Here is an 18,176-nt window from a genome sequence, read left to right as displayed (position 1 = left end):
ACCGCGCGGGCTGTCGGTGAAACACGTCGGCCCTGCCTCCGGGGCAGGTATTTCCATGGGGCGGGCGCTCTCAGCAGGAAGAGCTCTGTAGGACCACCTGATCCCCAGTAAGAATTCAATTAAGGTTTTAATAAAACCCTTGCAGAGAGCTGGGTCAGGAAGAGGCCCCTTGAAGAAAAGCCGAGCACAGCAAGTTTGTGCTGCGAGCTGCGCCGTGATGCGCTGTTCAGCGTCTGTGGCTTCCCTCCCTTCATCTCCCGCCAAGCCACTGTCTCCAGCTGTCTCAGACGATTGCTGAGTCTCCTAAAGGCCCAGCTACATAAGGGCCTCTCAGAAGAGTTCATGTAGCATTTCTCTCACCACTGGTTTCTCCCCCAGTGTTGTCTCCATCTCTCTCAAAATCCATAAGGCATCTTTCTGTCAGCAACAGCAGTAAGTGCTTTAACACAAGTATCTGCTGGCTGGGGATTCTCTGCCATCCTGCCTGTCCACGTTCAGCTTTTCTATCAGATGTTTGTGTCATCTCAAAAAAGCAAACAAGTGCTTTGTTTTGCCGTTATCTGCTTTACCAAACAGCAGTGTTTTAGGTGACGGCTGTAAATTACTTTGTTTCTTAAAGTCCAGGCACAGATTACTTTAATTTGGAGTTAAAAAGTGAAAGAGTCAGGACTGAGTAATACTCATCCAGATGTACCTACAGACAGGGACCTCTCCCTTTCCAGCAAAAATGCCAGCCCTGGGTATGCTGAAAGGCCTGAGCACCACATGGGGTGGCTGCTTCCACTGCCAGGACACACAGACTTTTGTTTGCCTGTTAGTCAAGGCTTAATCTGGAAAAAGCACACGCTGCAGAGGAGTAGGTGATTAATGCCTGTGAAATCCTGGCCCAGGGAAAGGCCAGCCTTGCCAGATGTGATAGTGTTGTCCTCTGACAAATAGTCATAGCTTGGCCTTCTTCAGATAACAATGTAGTTTTGTGCGTTAGCTTCAGATACTGATCCCACCAGGGAAGGGTTCCCTGTCTTACAGCCATCCATCCCACCTCCTCAGTGATCAGCTCTTGAGCTGATAGGTTTTGGCTATAATTCTTCCTTTCATTTGCACTTTTGCATCGACTAACAGTTACAAATATGCATTTCCATTTATCTCGCACCTTTCAGCTGGAAGTCTAAGTACTTCACCCATATGAATTAAGCATTGCAACACAACAGTTAGATATGCAGGGAGTACACAGAGATCACCCAGTCGGCGCATTGCTGTAACACAGATGTTTCTTGTACTGTAGCAGATACTTAGCAGATTTCAAGAATATCTAAACAGAAAGTTTGGACCAGCTGTTTTCAAACTTACTTGAGTTGTCAATCCATAAAGTAGTCTGCTAGAGGTGTGGGCCCCAATGCAGTGGACTGGGGTACAGTGATGCCAGGCTTGTATTTCTGAGGTGCACACACTATGTCACCAGGGACAGTGAGTGTAGCACAGTCCTCAGCCTCCTATCCCGGCCCACGCAACTCACTGCCCTTGCAGTGGCCCTGATGCAGCTGTATTTTGAGCCAGACTGTCTGCTGGATCAACTGGGTCTGGATTTTTGTACAGTGTCAAGCTTTCATATTTTTTCCTTCAGAACATTTTAAATGGTACCATCAGCTCCAAGTTCTTGAGACCTGGCTCCCCACAGCGCTCTCGCTAGCCTGAGGATGGGCAGCAACTGCAGCCAAGCTGCAGGTCAAGAATGAGCAGTTGAGCCAGCAGAGCTTTCCTGGGAGCTGTTCTATGGCAGAACTAACTTACATCACGTTTAGATAAAGCCACGCAGTAAAGGTGCTCATATACTGCTGTCATCTTATAAACTGCATAGTCTTACGTAAACTTTTAAAGGCATATGTCTTTGTAATTCATCCCAAAAACCTGTGGGGACAGCAGCACATCAGAGACACATTAGCTAAGCTCTGGAAGAGCGGTGCACTCTGAAACCAGCACATCCTCAGAAACACCTGCAGTGCTGAATTCTTGCCTGACATTGCTCATGTATAGTTGGTTATGTCATGTCTACTGTAAAACACTATGAAAACGAAACTTCTTCCAGGAACTGCTGAATTCTGGTAATTCCCAAGTCATGTTTCTGAAGTTGAGGTCCTATCTCCATGCTACAACAGGCATACACATCAGTTATGCGGGACTGGGCGCTAAAGATGGGCAGCATGTCATCTAGGTTGGACAGGTCTAAAAGGTGATTCATCCTTAGAGATGAGTCACTCCTTAAATTTGCCTTTTCCTCTCCACTGATAGTAAAGAAAATGTGAGTAATCCCAAATCCAGGTTGTTGGGTGAGCAGTATCTCAGGATGCCTAAATCCCACAGTTGGTGTTTTCTGTCTCTGTCCGGACGTAACAGAACCACCACCCAGCTAATGAGCCTGCTGGAAGGAATACGGAAAAGGGTGCTTGCAGGCCAAGCTTAAGATGTGTTGGCAACACTGCACATGTGGGCAGTTTACATAGCCCACAGTCTAATTTCGTCTGTAACCACTGCTGCTATTGGATTCTCATTATGCATTGGTGTTTGCACGCATATGGAACAGAGGCTGTACCATTTAATTACATCTACAGCAGTGGAAAAGTCGCAGCACATCTATAACCACTAGCCTAATTTGAAACCCTCCTTACGCAAGGGCAGGTAATCCCACCCTTGCCCCACCCTGCTTTTAGGAGTATGTGAAGCCATTGGGTTGTTTCAGGGAATTTCAACGTGCAGCATAAAGGCTTGAGGGCTGAAGCTTCCCTGACAGTAAAATATGATAGTGTGGTGCAAATTGAATTGTATCGCTGGACCTTTTAATTTCTGGGAGACTGAAGATGAAGATTTTATGTGGTGCAGACTAGCAAAGAGCTGTTATCTGACTCACTGCAGGCTTCATGCATTTGAAAAATCAGTGTTAAAAACACCTGGGCAATAAATACACAGTGCCTTTAATATCTTGTCTGCCCAGATGGCTACCTGCTCCCTGTCCCCCCCGAATTCCTGCTGTCTTATTCTCAAGCCTCAATCTACATCTAAATGTTTCTCAAAGAGGAGTAGCAATTTGTCTGTTGCCCTTGCGTTCAGGCAGGACTGTATTGTATTGAACGGAGCACCCCAGCCACTTATAAGCCAAAGCCTCCTGAATTCCTTCTCTGGCTTTAGGAAACTCAGCCTGTCCTTATACCTCAGCATGGAGTCACAAGATACTGCTGCTGTGAGGAAATGCTGGTTTCAGAGGCCCCTGCTGTCTCTTGCCCCAAACTGCAGCCCCTCCCTGCCCTTGTGAAATAATTTGAGTTTAAACTAACCATACGTGAAGAAATTGTTTCAGTGATCCAGGTTGCAGCATGGGCAAGACAGAGGGGCATCAGGCTGTGGCTGAGAGCACAGAACAAGGGATTTTAAGTAATTTGTCACCAAAGCCAATATATCATGTAGCTACACCCTTGCGTTTCTGTCTTGGGAAACACAAACACAGCAGCTACTACCCTGATCAGCTGTCTTCTCAAGTGTTATGTGTGCGTGGGTACTGCCTGCACAGGCACCAGCAATGTTTAAATTTGTACCTGGGAGGCTTATGCTCAAGGAAAACATTGAGAACATGGTGGCTGTAAAGGAGCATGTAAAGGGAGCTGTGCCTCACAAGGTGTGTTACTGGGACATAGGATGTCACAGAAGGGGAGGCTGGGCATTGTTAATGTCATCTAATTCTGTCTTCTTTTATTTTTAGTGTGGAAACAGTAAATGATGGGCAGTTTCATAGTGTGGAGCTCATGATGCTGAATCAAACTCTGAACCTGGTGGTGGACAAGGGGACTCCCAAGAGTCTAGGAAAACTCCAGAAACAGTCTTCTGTCAGCCTCAACACACCCCTCTACATTGGAGGTATAGTGAGTTGCTCTGGACTTTGAGATTTTGAAAAGTCTTCTCAGAAGGAAATCAGCTTCCATCATATGGAGGGGACACTCCAGGGGGGAGAGGGGGGTGGAACTAGCAGTTTGCCTTTCCTCTCTGCCAGAGGGGGCTTCCCTGAACAGAGAGCCTGGAAACCACAGCTCTGCTGTCCTGCTTCCATAGTCCACTAGCACCCCAGCACACAGCCACACGAGCTCGCAGGCCAGCTCGGGGCAGTTAACCTCAGCACAGCACAGGGTAGTTCCTACGTTACACAGCCATGGCAAGAGCAGTTTGTCATTTGTAAGGTTTCAGAACTGGCTGGCACCAAGATGTTGTGGTTGAAGAATAGAATGGAAGTATCACAAACAGTCACAGCTAAAAAGCAAATCAATAGTGAGTGGGTTTAAATATACCATAAATGGTAGTATTTCTGCTGGAAATTTTATAGAGGTCTAAAAATTTTTTGGGGAAAAAAAAAAAGGATTAAAACCTCCAAACCTTATTAACACACAACCTGACTAAGAACTTCTTGGCTAATAGTTTTCTCATTGCTCAAACTTCAGTTAAGAAGTTTTTTCACATTCAGTACTGAATTTTCAGCGACAGAGGAGCCAAGTGGGGTGGGGAACAGATGCCCAGAATAATGAGTATCCCAGTCGATTTGTTTTTCCCAGAGTTGTCCCCCAGCTCTCTTCTGGACTGATGTTGAAATCTCTCGCTTTCAGTGACAGGAGTTCCTGAATTTTAGTCAGCCTGTTCTAAAGTCAGCAGAACAATAATAGACTCAGAAGGTATTTGTAACAAGATCATTGAAGCCAACAGTAGAAACTTAACAACTTCACTTGCTGCTGGTCAAGCCTTTTGTAAATAATTCCCTTTTATAACACTTTTCTAAAAGAACCCTAAATATTGCCCTTGTAAAGCAGAAAACTGGCTACTCTTGCTTTTGTACAGAGCTAAACTTTTGTAATTGGCTCCTATTAAGAATGTTACAGGCTATTAAAGAGCATTATTCATCAAAGATAATCTGCTGGTGAGGCCATCACAATTTCTCCCTCTAGCACAGCATAAAAGATACCAACCCTACAGCAATTTATACACAGGGAACTTGGGAAGTAGCCACATGGAAAAGCTTTGTTAATGGATGAGCATTGTAGATCAATACTAATTCTCAAAAGGTACCTACAAAAGTGCATTCACAGGACAAACCTGAGACCTGACATGAAGAACTAGTGGATACCAGAAGCCATGGGCTCAGTGGAGCCTTCTTTTCTTTCCCATTAAAATTCTTCTTGCTTCTTTCTAAAAATCCTGACTGTTCTGCATGTGCGGCCTCTCTGCATGTAGCATTCTCATGAGTGCCACTGCAGACTGTTTAGTTAAAGAAATTGATTCAATTACCCCAGAGAAATTGTTCATGATCTACACTAAGCTTTAAGACAGACCTAAGCCTTCATGTACCCAGAATTTTGTCCATCTCTCCAACTACATCGTCTGGTCTAGCAACTTTCCTTGTAACGCACAATTAAACAAAGATGCCGGTTTTGTTTAAGACCATCTTTAACAGTGGAGTTACTTCTGGATAGCAAATTCAGAGGCCTTAGGTGGTTGAAAATGGAAGCACTTGCCTATGCTATTGCAGCTAAACATCCCAAGCAGATGTCAGTGAGAAGGGCATAACACAGCATCCAAAAGAATCTGCTGGCCATCCGAGCACATGAACTCTTTCAGGCGCTGGAACAAGATGGCAAGTACTCGCCACAGAGATTTGGCCTGGTCTCCAAGTGATGTTCCCTGTCTCTAAGAGTTCTCCTGCAGTAGTTTGGATGAGGTGCACTCACACCACTCCTGCTTATCTTGCTTATCCCAGAGGTGGTAGCTACCTGCTGGCAAGTAAAGACATTCTTAAATCTTGCAGAAGGATAATTACTATTAAAGTATAGGCAGAAGGAGCATCATCTAAGGACAAGTACACATGGCCATCAGCCAGAAAACCTGAGCTTTTTTTTTTTTTTTTTTGGTCACATACTTATTGTGTAAGCTTGGGCAAGTGATTCTATTTTTGTATCTTTCCATTTCCAGAATGAGGACAATGAGACTGTGCTACCTTACAAAGGTCCTACGCAAATTAATTCTTTAAAGATTATAAAGGGCTGTGAGAAAAGAAACGTTAGCAATTACAGTTTATATACCCTCATGGTAGCTGTGAGTAAACCTTCCCTTTTTGTTTTTATCCACAGGGATCCCAACCTCTACTGGATTATCTTCACTGCGCCAGGGTGCAGATAAGACACCAAATGGTTTTCATGGGTGTATTCACGATGTCCGCATCAATAATGAGCTGCAGGATTTCAAGGATTTACCACAGCAGTCTCTAGGAGTCCTTCCTGGCTGCAAATCCTGTAACATCTGCAAGCATGGTATTTGCCGGTCCCTGGAGAAAACAAGCGTGATTTGTGAATGTCACCCGGGCTGGACGGGCCCCCTGTGTGACCAGGAAATTGGAGACCCATGTCTTAACCACAAGTAAGCTCAAACAAATGCTGATGGGAGGGTGGAAGCTTTACAGCTAATGCATATTTCACATTTCATCTTGTAAAACCACATCTGACTATTTTTGGAGGTGCTGGGTTCCCACATGAAATTATTGACAGTTGTGAGTCAGCATCCATGGCAACTCTCAATTTCCACTCCTTCTTCTGATATTGCTCACTCTCCAAATGAGCTCTTTGTCCTGGAGGAGCCAAGGTGTTAATACTGCAAGTCTTGTGTTCAGCTGTGATTCTACACATGAAAAGATGAAAACTCCTGTTAATGGGTATGGCTTACCTCTGAGGTGGTGAGTGCCTACACCTACCCGGAGCAGAGCTACCTGTGAGCAGGAGGTGCACACTTTAGGGATATGCTCACAGCACCATTGGGCCCAGTATTCAAAGTCCCTGAAGACCATTATGCACACCAGTGTGAACAGTTTTAAATTTCCCCAATCGCTGACTTAAATAGTAGACTCTGAAACACCCCTTTAAACTGCAAGTTCAGAGGACAGCATGGAGTTGCATGTGAAGGGATCATGAGTGTAAAGCTCTTGCAGTTCAAAGGCTGTCATCAGAAATGCTGGATGAATACCTTAGTTATGACAAGTACACAAGGAAGCAGTCCAGCGCAGACCAGCGGTCTGCATAGCTCAGAGCTGTTTCATAAGCAGATGGAAGTACTTTTGTTCTAGAAGCTACTTTGGTTGCACTGTCTGTGGAAGGGGCTTTTCACAAGCACATACTTTTGACAGGCAAATTGACACAGTGAGTAACCACTCTCTTAAAAGCAGAAATTTCACTTGGCGGAGGTACCACTTTAAACTTGCTTCTGGGTCTAATTCTGCAAAGTACTGAACCCTGGAAGGTGTTGAGAAGTACCTGACAGTTTACAGACCAACAGTATGAAGACCCAAGTGAAGAAACACTCAGAGGCCCAGACATATCCTTGAATTTCCAACATCAACATGAAGCTGTAGTGGTTGGACTGAGAAAAATAAGGGAGTTCCAGATGTTTGTGTGATGGAAGATTGTTTCTCTCATCATCCAAGGAGGGTGATGCAATCATGAACGTAGCCCCCTTGCTAAGGGAAGTAGCTGTGTGTATTTTTAATGCTCGCATACTGTCTCATCTTTCACTAAATCACTTCAGCCTGTTGGAGTTGTCTCCTTAAAGCCAAGCCCTCTGTGTCCAGGGCAGAACTGCCTTGCTGGCAGGCGTCTGCTCCAACACTCACAGATTAATCTCAGTGAGGAAATGCAACTATAAAGAACAGGTAGTTGATGATAGCAAGAATTACTATCCAAGCACACCTTTGGTTAGCGGGGCAGAAAATACTGCTTTATATAGACCGTGACTCCCTTTATTACAGTATTTTGCATGTCTTGTCCTGACTGAAACTGCTTGTATTATTTGTGCTTTTTAATTCAAAGCTTAAAAATGAAATGTACAAGGCTTCAACAGAAGCAAGTACCGGAAAGAAAATAAATAAGAGAAAGACACGGGTTTATGTCAAGTAGGACCTGATATAGCAAAGGTTTATAAGCCCTGAGCAGCTTTTCTTTGGCTGGACAGTGTTGCTTTCTTCCCTGTCCTCAGTCCATTTCAAGCCTGTTCCTGTCCCAGAAGTAGGGATGGTGTCAGAGAACCTGCTAAGGATCAACACCCCTCCCTGTGGTTTTCCTCAGAAATACCAAAGCTCACTGCAAACCACATGAGCCAGGGAACCCTTCAACTACAACTGCCTGTCGATAAGTCTGTGCATAGCTTTTCCACAAGCACCTTCATTTATCACACTTTTTTTCATCACCTGATATTATTTGTAGAGTAATTCTGCTGAGGAAGCCTGGGCATGCAGCTTGATTGTTGGCACTTAGTTCCACGTGCTGATGCTGTAAATATGAGCTGTCTTGTGTGGATGCCAAGCATTGGTCCATGCTCACGAGGAGCATGTTTTTCAAAGAGATCACTCAGGAGCACAAATTCTAAATGTATTCTCTGAATGTTATCCAGTATTCACTGAAAATTCACAGTTTCTTCAGCATGTTTGACACTGAACTGCTGGTTTTGGATTAGTATCCAAATAAAATGAGCAGAAATGCTAAAATCAAACATCCCTGGGAAAAGGAACTGTCATGTTTAACACAGGCCAGCTCTAAATGCTTCTCTTTCTCCAGGTGTCTGCATGGTAAGTGCATGGTGGCCAATGTTGCTTACACCTGTAAGTGCATGGAGGGATACACAGGCATGTACTGTGACAAGAAGAACAATTCCTCAAATCCCTGCAGGATTTTGAAATGCAACCATGGGCAGTGTAAAATTTCCGAGCATGGAGAACCCTACTGCGAATGTGATCCCAACTATAGTGGAGAACATTGCGACAGAGGTACGCTTGGCCGCAGGGCCCAGGACACTGCTTTTCTGGTTTACACGTTTGGTTTTACCTCTCTTCCATGTGACTCGTATTTGGGGATAAATGGCAAATAATAGAAGGTAAAGCTAAGTCAGGGAGAAGAAAAGAACCACACTACAAACATATGGAAAGGGGGACATCTGTAGTGAAGGGTTCTATTCTCTGTCTCCTGAATCCTCAAGGTTTGCTGCTCCCAGGATTCTGGTGGGATGTTTAAAGGAGAGGTTGTTGTGAGGTTTGCCCTCGGCAAGCAGTGATCAGTTAACTGCAGTGCTGGGAAGGGAGGTCTTGCCCTGCATGCCAAGGGCTTTTGTAGCTGCCCTGTGCAGGCACTGGAGGGCAGGAGGTTCTGATCCTCAGAAGGTTCTCAGCTTGCTCCCTCTGATGCAGCTGGCAGGTTTCCTGGGGATCCCACGGATCATGTCGGACTTTGCTGCTAGGTCAGGGGCCCAACTCTTCTGCCCTGACCAGAAAAGACTTGCTGGAAACAGCGAGTTCTAACTTCATCCTTTCTGCCTTTTTGGTTCCTGTACAGAAAGGAGCTGGTCTGTATTATTTTTATTTAGGTTGTGCCTTTCCTGTGAATGAACCACAGACTTTCCAAATTATACACATACACAGCCTCACCAAAATGTATCTGGCTGCTGCAGAGTGACTGCAGAACAGCACAGACACTTTCAGGTACTCCATATTGCTAATGTCAGGCAGAGCAGGCTAACCTTTGATCCTGAGAAGCAGACGTAGTAAAACTAATTCATATTTTGCAGGAGTGTTGCAGGATTCAACACTCAGCAGCCATTAAAGCACTTCCAGAACTGCTGATCAAAGCCAGCAGGCCTGCTTGGCCTCTGCCTTGTGCCGGATATTACACATTTGTGTAACACAAGCTCTGTTTTGATGGCAGGTACTAAGCAGTAAAAGATTAAGGTCCTGCTCATGCCATCTGTTTGCCTTGAATATCATTACAAGTGCAGGGCTGTTTGCTGATGTTTGGGGAATATCTGGCCAAATAGTTACCACTTTTTTTTTTTTTTCTTCCCTTTGCATCTCTGTTCCCTTACCAGAGAATCTCTGCCAAGGAGAGATCATTCGAGAAGTGGTCCGTAAGCAGCAGGGCTACACGTCGTGTGCCACTGCCTCCAAAGTACCCCGCCTGGAATGCCGTGGCGGCTGCGGCAGCGGGCAGTGCTGCGTTCCTCTCCGGAGCAAAAGGCGGAAATACTTCTTCCAGTGCGTCGATGGCTCCACCTTCACGGAAGAACTGGAGAGACACGTGGAATGCGGCTGCTCAAAATGCTTATAGGCCATTCTCCAGTCTCTTGCCACTTTAATCGACTCAGAAGTGCGATCAAAACGGGACCTATTTACTTTCAGAGTGAAGAAGAAGAAAAGAATTATTAAGTATATTGTAAAATAAACTAAAAATAGAACTTATTTTTATTATGGAAAGTGACTATTTTCATCTTTTATTATATAAAGTATCGCACCACTTTGGGTATATGTATCATATAGTGAGTTATTTTTACCATGAAACTTTTTTAACAGTTGTAAGAAAAAAAAAAATCAAAAGTTAAAAGTTAAAAAAAATATATATAAAGAAAACATAGCCTAACAGGAGAAATGTGGGGGTGACTTTATATGTATGCACAATGAACAAATGTAAAGGTGTTCCAAGGACCTGCCACAGAACTGATACGGGCTGAAGAAGTCTCCAAGGCTCTGGGTAGGTCTCCTAGGAGAGCGGATCCCCACGACTGACAGCCATCTCGCCTGCTCAGGCACCCTGAGAAAGCCTCCCCCTCGGTCCCTTGCTCTGCCTAACACTGCCGACGCTGGTTTGTTCCTGTACAGTGGCTCCGCTTGCTATTCTTGAACTGGTTCCCTATAGCACGTAGGCACTGCCATAGCTTGAGGCTAACTACATTATTTGACTATTGTAATACTATAATACATTTTTTGCTGTGTATGTTGTATTTATCTGTGTTCACATTATATTCTTCAGCAACTGTATCTATAGAGCACAGGCAGCTTTATCCAAAAGAAGGGGACGAAGGGAAAGGAAGTGGGGAAATATATGTTGCTTTGGGAAATTCGGGGGCAAAATGTGAAATAAGTGCTAAGTAATGCCTAATAAATGACAAAGTACTTTTGTGTAAACTCCTCAGCTATGTTATTTCCCAAGTTTGTGCCTTCTTGCTCCCAGCCTTGAGCCCTTTTTTGTATATGAAATGTAAGGAATGCACTGCTACATAGTTTGTCACGCCTTGACACTTTAACTTGCAAAGGTTATAAAGAGCATGAAAATACCGCAGGTGCCAGGAGGTACCTACCGTGCAATGGCTTGTACTGCCACTGTCACACGAGCCATGGGTGTGAGCTGAGCTGTAGCTGCCTGTTCACCTGCACTCCGGGACTGAGCAGCTGGCTACGTTTCCACAGCTTTTTAACCAAGCAGAAGTTGCACTATATCCGTGTGAAGGTATTCAGCTGACATTTGTCCACCTTAGTGGCACTCTCTTCCCTGCACAAGGAGAGACATCACAGCTCCGTCCCGTCCTGTTCTTGCTTTGGTGCAGACTGACCAATTCCAATTCAGCCAAAGCTTCTCCATCTGCACTGCTTCATATCCCACACTGGTGTCTCCCAAAGGACCCCCATTAACTTTAGCTGTGTTCAGAGTGAAGGCTGAATAGGAAATGGAAATCAATGCAGGGATAGATTCTCACTCAATTCAATTCTCAATAGAAATGTGAATGTGAGGCAAACATTGACTGGGAGTGAGCTGGATTTTTGGAGGGTTTTTGGGCAGGGCTACCTTTCAGGGTCAGTGAGTATGTGCAAAGAGCACCATGGATACCTTGAAGTTTCTCTTACTCTAAGTTTCAAACTTCCCCATCAACAACTGTTCCATTATCAGTGTCATTTCTTTCTTTCCATAATATAGCAAGTATTATGATCCTTTGTTCAATTTTTCTTTCTCTAAGAGAGGTAGAGTCAGAGATGATTCCTAGGAGCCATAAGCTCCTTTTGGGAATGCTCACCGGTCTCACCAAAATTATTTCAGATCAGGGGATTCAGCAAAGGGTGAGTAGGAAAGCTGAATCAAGGCCAGGTTGGACGGGGCTGTGAGCAACCTGGGCTGGTGGAAGGTGTCCCTGCCCGTGGCAGGGGGCTGGAACTAGATGATCTGTAAGGTCCCTTCCAACCCAAACCATTCTGTGATTCTAAGTCAACAGGGCTTTTCTCTGTCTGGGGCTTTGGAAAGATGCACAGAATGCAACCCTGCCATGACAACTATGAATGTTTATTTCCCATTAAAGTGACCATGTAGCTATCGTGCAGCCAGAAGGCTCTAACACACTCAGCATTCTTCTGCCACATCCATTGCTCTTTAACTGCAGCCGTTCATTCATATTTCTTTGCTACTACCAGAGCACCTTGAGCAGAAGGGACATAACCGACACAATGACCACCTCACAAAATAAGTATCAGTATGTGGAGCCTGCAATCGGTGAAACATACCCGTCACTAGTTCGTGTGACAAACTCTGGTTGAAACAGTACAGCTCAGGAGCCAGGGAAAAACTAACCCTGATTGCAAGTACTATGGGCTGCTTTTTTTTTTAATATAAAGTCAGAAGCTCATAGCAGCTGGAGTTTGTGGTGTACAACCTACACCACATAACCTACAGGTTTTAAAAATTTGTGCAAGTAACTGCAGACCCCTGTGCAAATATGTGCCTGGCATACCACTACCATTAATGTTTCATTCCTGCTTAAAACACTTTATTTTCTAAAGAAGCAGCTGCTGTATGGTGCCAGGCAGAAGAAATCCAGATCAAGCAGTGGCTTACAAGCCCTCTGTGTGCTCTAGTGCACGATTTGTGGCCACTGAACTGTCAAGGCCTGCAGAAACACGGCCCCTCTTGAACGCCACCCAAAACTGTTCACTTTATCCCTTGAGCAGCAACACGTATAAGAAGGTGACATTTACTCGTGGTGGCCTCGCACCTGCTGGAGGGCACTTTAAAAGGCATGACCTTGACTGGCAACATAAAAGCCATCAACACCTTGTTAGCACATCACTCTGGGATTTATTTTAGCAAAGCCTTCCATCAAAGTGACCAGCAACAACTCAGCAAGGCTGGCCCTGTTCCTGGCCCTTTTCTGTCATGGCACTTCAATGTTAAGCGTTGGGATAAAGAACTAAGAATATCTATTTTGTAACCAAATGATGCAATTTTTGTATGCTTTTAAGCAGCACTTGCCACTGGATAGTGATGCTTTATGTCAATGATTCTCTGACTTGTTATAGAATTATTTTATGTTAAGAAGAAATAAAAAGCATTCAGATGTGCCAAAAATGTGAGGTTAACTGAAGTGTAATTAGCTCTGAAAGTTCCTCTGTAATCTGCCTAATGTTACAATAGATTTCAAGAACTGCGGGTACAATACAGTAGTTTTACCTCTATAAAGTTTTAATATAAAGTGAAGAAAGATGCTTACCCTTAAAAAATGGCAATGCAGACTGGTGTGAACTGATGTATTTTATTAATAGATTCTCATTGTGATGTAAGTTTAAATAAATTGTTGGGTTATGGACGATTGTAACATACCTTGTGATGCAGATTATTTCTATGTGTATTTGAGGTGTTGAGTCTGACCTTTTAGAGCACGAGAGGTAGCTCATGGAAAATGGTGGGGAAACACACATCCCTCTTGGACAAATCTAGACAGAGAACAGCTGTACTTAGACATAGTGTGAACAGTGGTTGCATGTTTAATGGCATCACAATCTAACCTTTTAAGAGTCTTACACAGATTAAGCCACATAGTTTTTGAGTCTGAGTATTTCACCAATTAAATAGTTTATTTGCTTTTTAACTGTTTGAGAAAGGCCTGCGGCAAAAATACACTCATTAACTAATGATAGAATAAATTAAGGAATATTGGGAATTGGGGTCAGAGGAGGTCTGACTGAGGAAATGGAAGATGCACAGCCTACAGTGGATGAATCCTCTCGTGATGTCCTGACACATGTATTCCGAATTTGCTGCTGCCCCTCTGCAGCTGATTATTAATAGTGACCCAGATGCAACAGACCTCTTCTGTTCATTCCACTCCAGCCTTAGCACAGAATAAAATGAAGCTCCCACCTAGTCCTCAGCCTTCCCTCCCCCATGCCCCCATGTAACACTCATATATTGCTAATTATACTTCAAACTACAGCCCTTAGAGTTGCCTTTGCCATTCCATGCAGAACTGGTGACAGCACTCAGCCAATAAAAACACCCAACCTTAATGAGCATCATTAAGCCTGAACTATGAAGGTTAATTATATAATTGTAGCAGATGGTAGCATTTTCACCTAAAGCAAACCCAGCCGAGTCCACTAAAAAATCCAGCAGGAACTGTTCAAAAATTTCTGTGTACAGTAACCGGTTTGCACACCAGCCATTTAGTATTGCTTGTGGCTGCGCAGCACACAGGTTCCCAGCGAGCGCTCAACCAGCCGCAGCCCAAGGGTAACACTTGTGTTTGTGCTTCTGCTTGTTGCTCTAGGTATTGTTTTTTAGCCATTTATCTGAGGCAAATAATGCCAAGAAACTGCGTTCCTTTACCTTTGTTCCTTCTAGTCTGCAGGGAATAGTTAGACAGTGTTGCTGTTTGCAGGGTGGGTGTTGTGTTGCTCCCTGGGGTTCTGTCACCGCTGGGCTCTGTGACCTCTTTTGTAAGTTACCTCCCAGCTCAGCTGACACGGGAGAGCCGCGCACCGGGCTGGGCCGGGCAGCCTTGGCCTAGCTTTGCCAGGCCCAAGGCGCTCTTGAGAAGTCCCCGTGGCTTGAGGCCGTCGTGCTGCCAGGCGGGACCGATGGGCAGCGGCCCCGTGCCGCTCCGGGATGAGCTGAGACTGAACGTGCCCTACGGCACCCGAGGGCCGCTGGGGTCAAGGCCAGACGAGGTGCCCCGGGCCGGCCGAGCCGAGGCCTGCGGCTGAGGGCGTTCTCCCAGTGCCTCTGTAGCACTGGCGAGCTGGGGGCACCGGCCCCTCTCCAGGAAGCCTGTCCCAGTGTCTGACCACCCTCTCGGTGGTGGGTGACAGAAACGCTTCCTCCTGTCCGGTCTGAACCTGCTGCCCTGGCGCAGCTTTGAGCCATTCCCAGGTGTCCTGTCCCTGGATGCCAGGGAGAAGGGCTCAGCATCTCCCTCTCCACGTCCCCTCCTCAGGAAGCTGCAGAGAGCCCCACGGTCACCCTTCAGCTTCCTTCTCTCCAAACTACACAAGCCCAAAGTCCTCAGCAGAGCTTATGTGTATGTGATACATGGTTTTTCTGTAAAGTTTTAAATAATCTGTCGGGTTTCATTGATCCTGTGCCATCAGCTCCCTAGCACTGTCCACGCTGGTCCTGCGAGGAAAGGAGCCCCTGCTGTCCCCATGAGCTGCAACTTGTCATGGGCTCGCTGTGGTCGGGAGCCCACAGTTTTCCCCGGTAATGTGCAGGAACCGGCAGCAGGAGGGTGACTCTGCTGAGCCCCGGGAGGGTGCGTGTGAGACCTGAGGGTGTCCAACGCTCCTTCGGCACCACCCGTCCGCGGCAGGACGATGGCTCTGTGCACTGGCATCCAGGCAGCTGGTGCCTGTGTGCTGCAGCAGCCCCAGGACAGCATCATGAGGCCGCTGCTGATACTGCTGCCATTACTTTGGTGCTAGCACCTTATGGAATAACACCTGATTTAGCTGTTTCTACCCTAATTCTGCCACTGTTTGCTCACACACACTGTGGCAGAAGCACTGCATTCTGCAGAGTTTATTACCCAGAGGGGCTCTCCTCTGAATGGGTAGGTGCACACCCCCATAGCCCACGGTACCGCTTGCCTGTGCAAGAAAGCACAGCTGTTCCTCCAACAGCTCCAGCCCTCAGCCCTGCAGGCAGCAAGAACCTCCTCGGGCATATAACAGAGCACACAGGCAGTACAAGCACAGGGCATCCCATAGTCTCACAAGCAGGAGGAACAGAAGTTGCTGCGAGACTTGCATAGCTTTGCATCTTGTTCATACATGATCTCTTGACCTTCTCCTTTCCCAGGGCCTCTGTGCTTTCAAAGTGATGCTCAAGGCGGTGTGGGGATGACACTGCCTTCTCCTACTATCTATGACTCTTGCTCCCATGGCACAAGTATCACTCCTTTACCATAAAAATAACAACTGCTGTGTCTTACCTGTGGAGGAAGAGTACACATCCTACCTCAGAGACGTGTGAAAGAGAGGCAAGAGGGTTAAAGGATCAATGGCCTTTTGCTCAGGGGATAGCTCAAAACTCATGGGGAGTCCGTCTGTTACATTTTCAGTGGTTCAGTCTTCCAGCTAATCTTCCACTGGCAACATTTACCGAGACAGCTCGACCCACATCCTGCACTAGTGTGGGGGATGAACTTCTGCAAAGACAGAAAAAGCTACAAATTAGGTACAGATTTCACCACCCTGGCAAAACAGCAAGAGGATTTGGTCCAGCTATTCCCTAGCCTCATCCTTGGAAACTGTTTCATCAGAAACTTAAAAGTATGGCACAAGGCAGGCAATAAATGTGAAATTTTCACTTAAGGGAATTGTATTTCTGTGAAGTGACAAGGAACTGAAGCCATCGTCCTCCACTGAGAAGGGTTGTTGGTGACAGGCAAATGACTCAGCCTGCCTTAGACGCTTTGCATGCAGAGCAAGTTTACAGGAACCAAATACCACAAGGTAATTTACATTGGGCCTTTGTGGCACATGAGATACTATCATGCTTTCACCTAGCATGTGATAAGAGCATGCACAACAGGCAGTTACTGTAGAGGAGCCTAAAATTCCTTAATTACACAACAGCATATTTTGCATCATTTAAACTGCCCTAGTTTCTCCTGGCTAAAGCACTCACCAAATTGTTGGGGTGATGGGGTTTTTTAGATTTTTTTTTCTTTTTTTACTATGTTGAGATAAATGCCAAAGGCACTAAGCTCCAGGTAGATCAAGTTGGTCATACCAATAAATAAATGAGATTCTAATATAGCCATAAACCAATTTTCATCTCTCTGTAAGAAAGCACCTTTGTAAGAAATACTGTTTTTAAAAAAAGTTCTTGCCTTCAGGTATATTGTTCATATAGAATCCTCTCACACGGTTTCATCCCACACAGATACTGTATAGCACTTTAGCATAGTCGTTAACAACTATTGCTTGGAATCAGTTATATAAGTATATATTTATATATACACACATTTATATTTGTATAGCCAATCATATAGCCGCCTTCAGATTTATTTAGTCTTACTTATGGGATATTCAAAGCAGCGTGCTGGCTGACATACAAGTAACACCAGTATAAAAGTGCTTGTAACCTATAAATCAACTTGATCTGCAAATTAAAGAATGTTCTGAGCCTCTCACAGGCCTGTGTTAAATGTCTAGTTTGAGCTAAACTTCTACTCTGAGATGGACTAAAGATAGCTAGGAGTTGAGCTTGGCCTGTTTTTTCATATATTCTGTTTTATCTGATGATGTTCACCTAAAGTATTTCACCTTATTGTAAGGCAGCACTTAAACTGAACTTTCAGATTTGCTGATCTTGGTTTTAACTGAACAGCCCTCAGTCCATTAATTATCACACAGCCCTTTATTCCCATTTTTTACAAGGGAAGATGAAGTATGAGGATTTGCTAGATGAAATAAAGTAGACATTAAGTGTATTCAAATTCAGAACTTGCTCGTAAGAAATCTATGCACAAAATACCTATTTTTGTCCCTGACCAAAGTCAGAGGCTAGGAAAGCAATCACTGAATCTGCATTACTGGAAGGGAAGAATTATAATTTCCTCAGTGAAAGGCTGTGTCAGGAAATTTTCTGTGTGTTTAAAGAGAGCAGCAGTTGGACAGCTGTCAGGCTGTAGGCTAGGTTTTTCTTATTTTTCTGAGTTGCATGTATGTGTTTATTACTGGCTCTTCACAGAGTTGTTATTTAATTTCCTCTAGACTTAAAAGTTGTGTAGAAAACAGTCAGAGTGCAGGCACTGGAAAAAATGCCTCAGGACTAAGATGCTAAAAAATCTCACTGCAGGATCTGTTTTCCCCAACCCCACCAGAGATGCCCACATGACACTGGACAGCTCATTTTACACAAAACATTCCACACTGCATAGTCTGGTGATGGGTAGGAAATTAAAGACACTCTCATATGAGGACAGGCTGAGAGAGTTGGGGGGGGGTCAGCTGAAGAAGAGAAGGCTCCGGGGAGACCTTAGAGTGGCCTCCCAGTACTTAAAGGGGCTATGCGGGG

The 18,176-nt window shown here is 45.0% G+C and overlaps 1 protein-coding gene across 3 annotated transcripts in view; it reads left to right on the top strand.

The window, feature by feature from the left end:
- Positions 1-11,020, top strand: part of SLIT3 (slit guidance ligand 3) — a 525,769-nt gene extending 514,749 nt beyond the window's left edge. For all 3 annotated transcript variants that reach the window (XM_026858170.1, XM_026858169.1, XM_026858168.1), the window contains 4 exons: positions 3,752-3,906; positions 6,159-6,444; positions 8,628-8,836; positions 9,928-11,020. In XM_026858170.1, the coding sequence (XP_026713971.1) occupies positions 3,752-3,906; positions 6,159-6,444; positions 8,628-8,836; positions 9,928-10,166 (889 nt within the window). In that variant the 3' untranslated portion in view covers positions 10,167-11,020. The remainder of the gene's footprint in view (positions 1-3,751; positions 3,907-6,158; positions 6,445-8,627; positions 8,837-9,927) is intronic.
- The last annotated feature ends 7,156 nt before the right edge of the window (positions 11,021-18,176 follow it).

The sequence above is a fragment of the Athene cunicularia genome (assembly GCF_003259725.1).
Source record: "Athene cunicularia isolate RWA chromosome 13 unlocalized genomic scaffold, athCun1 chr13_part1, whole genome shotgun sequence".
NCBI lineage: Eukaryota > Metazoa > Chordata > Aves > Strigiformes > Strigidae > Athene > Athene cunicularia.
The sequence above is the reverse complement of the archived record's forward strand: the minus strand, read 5'-3'. Positions and strand labels throughout refer to the sequence as shown.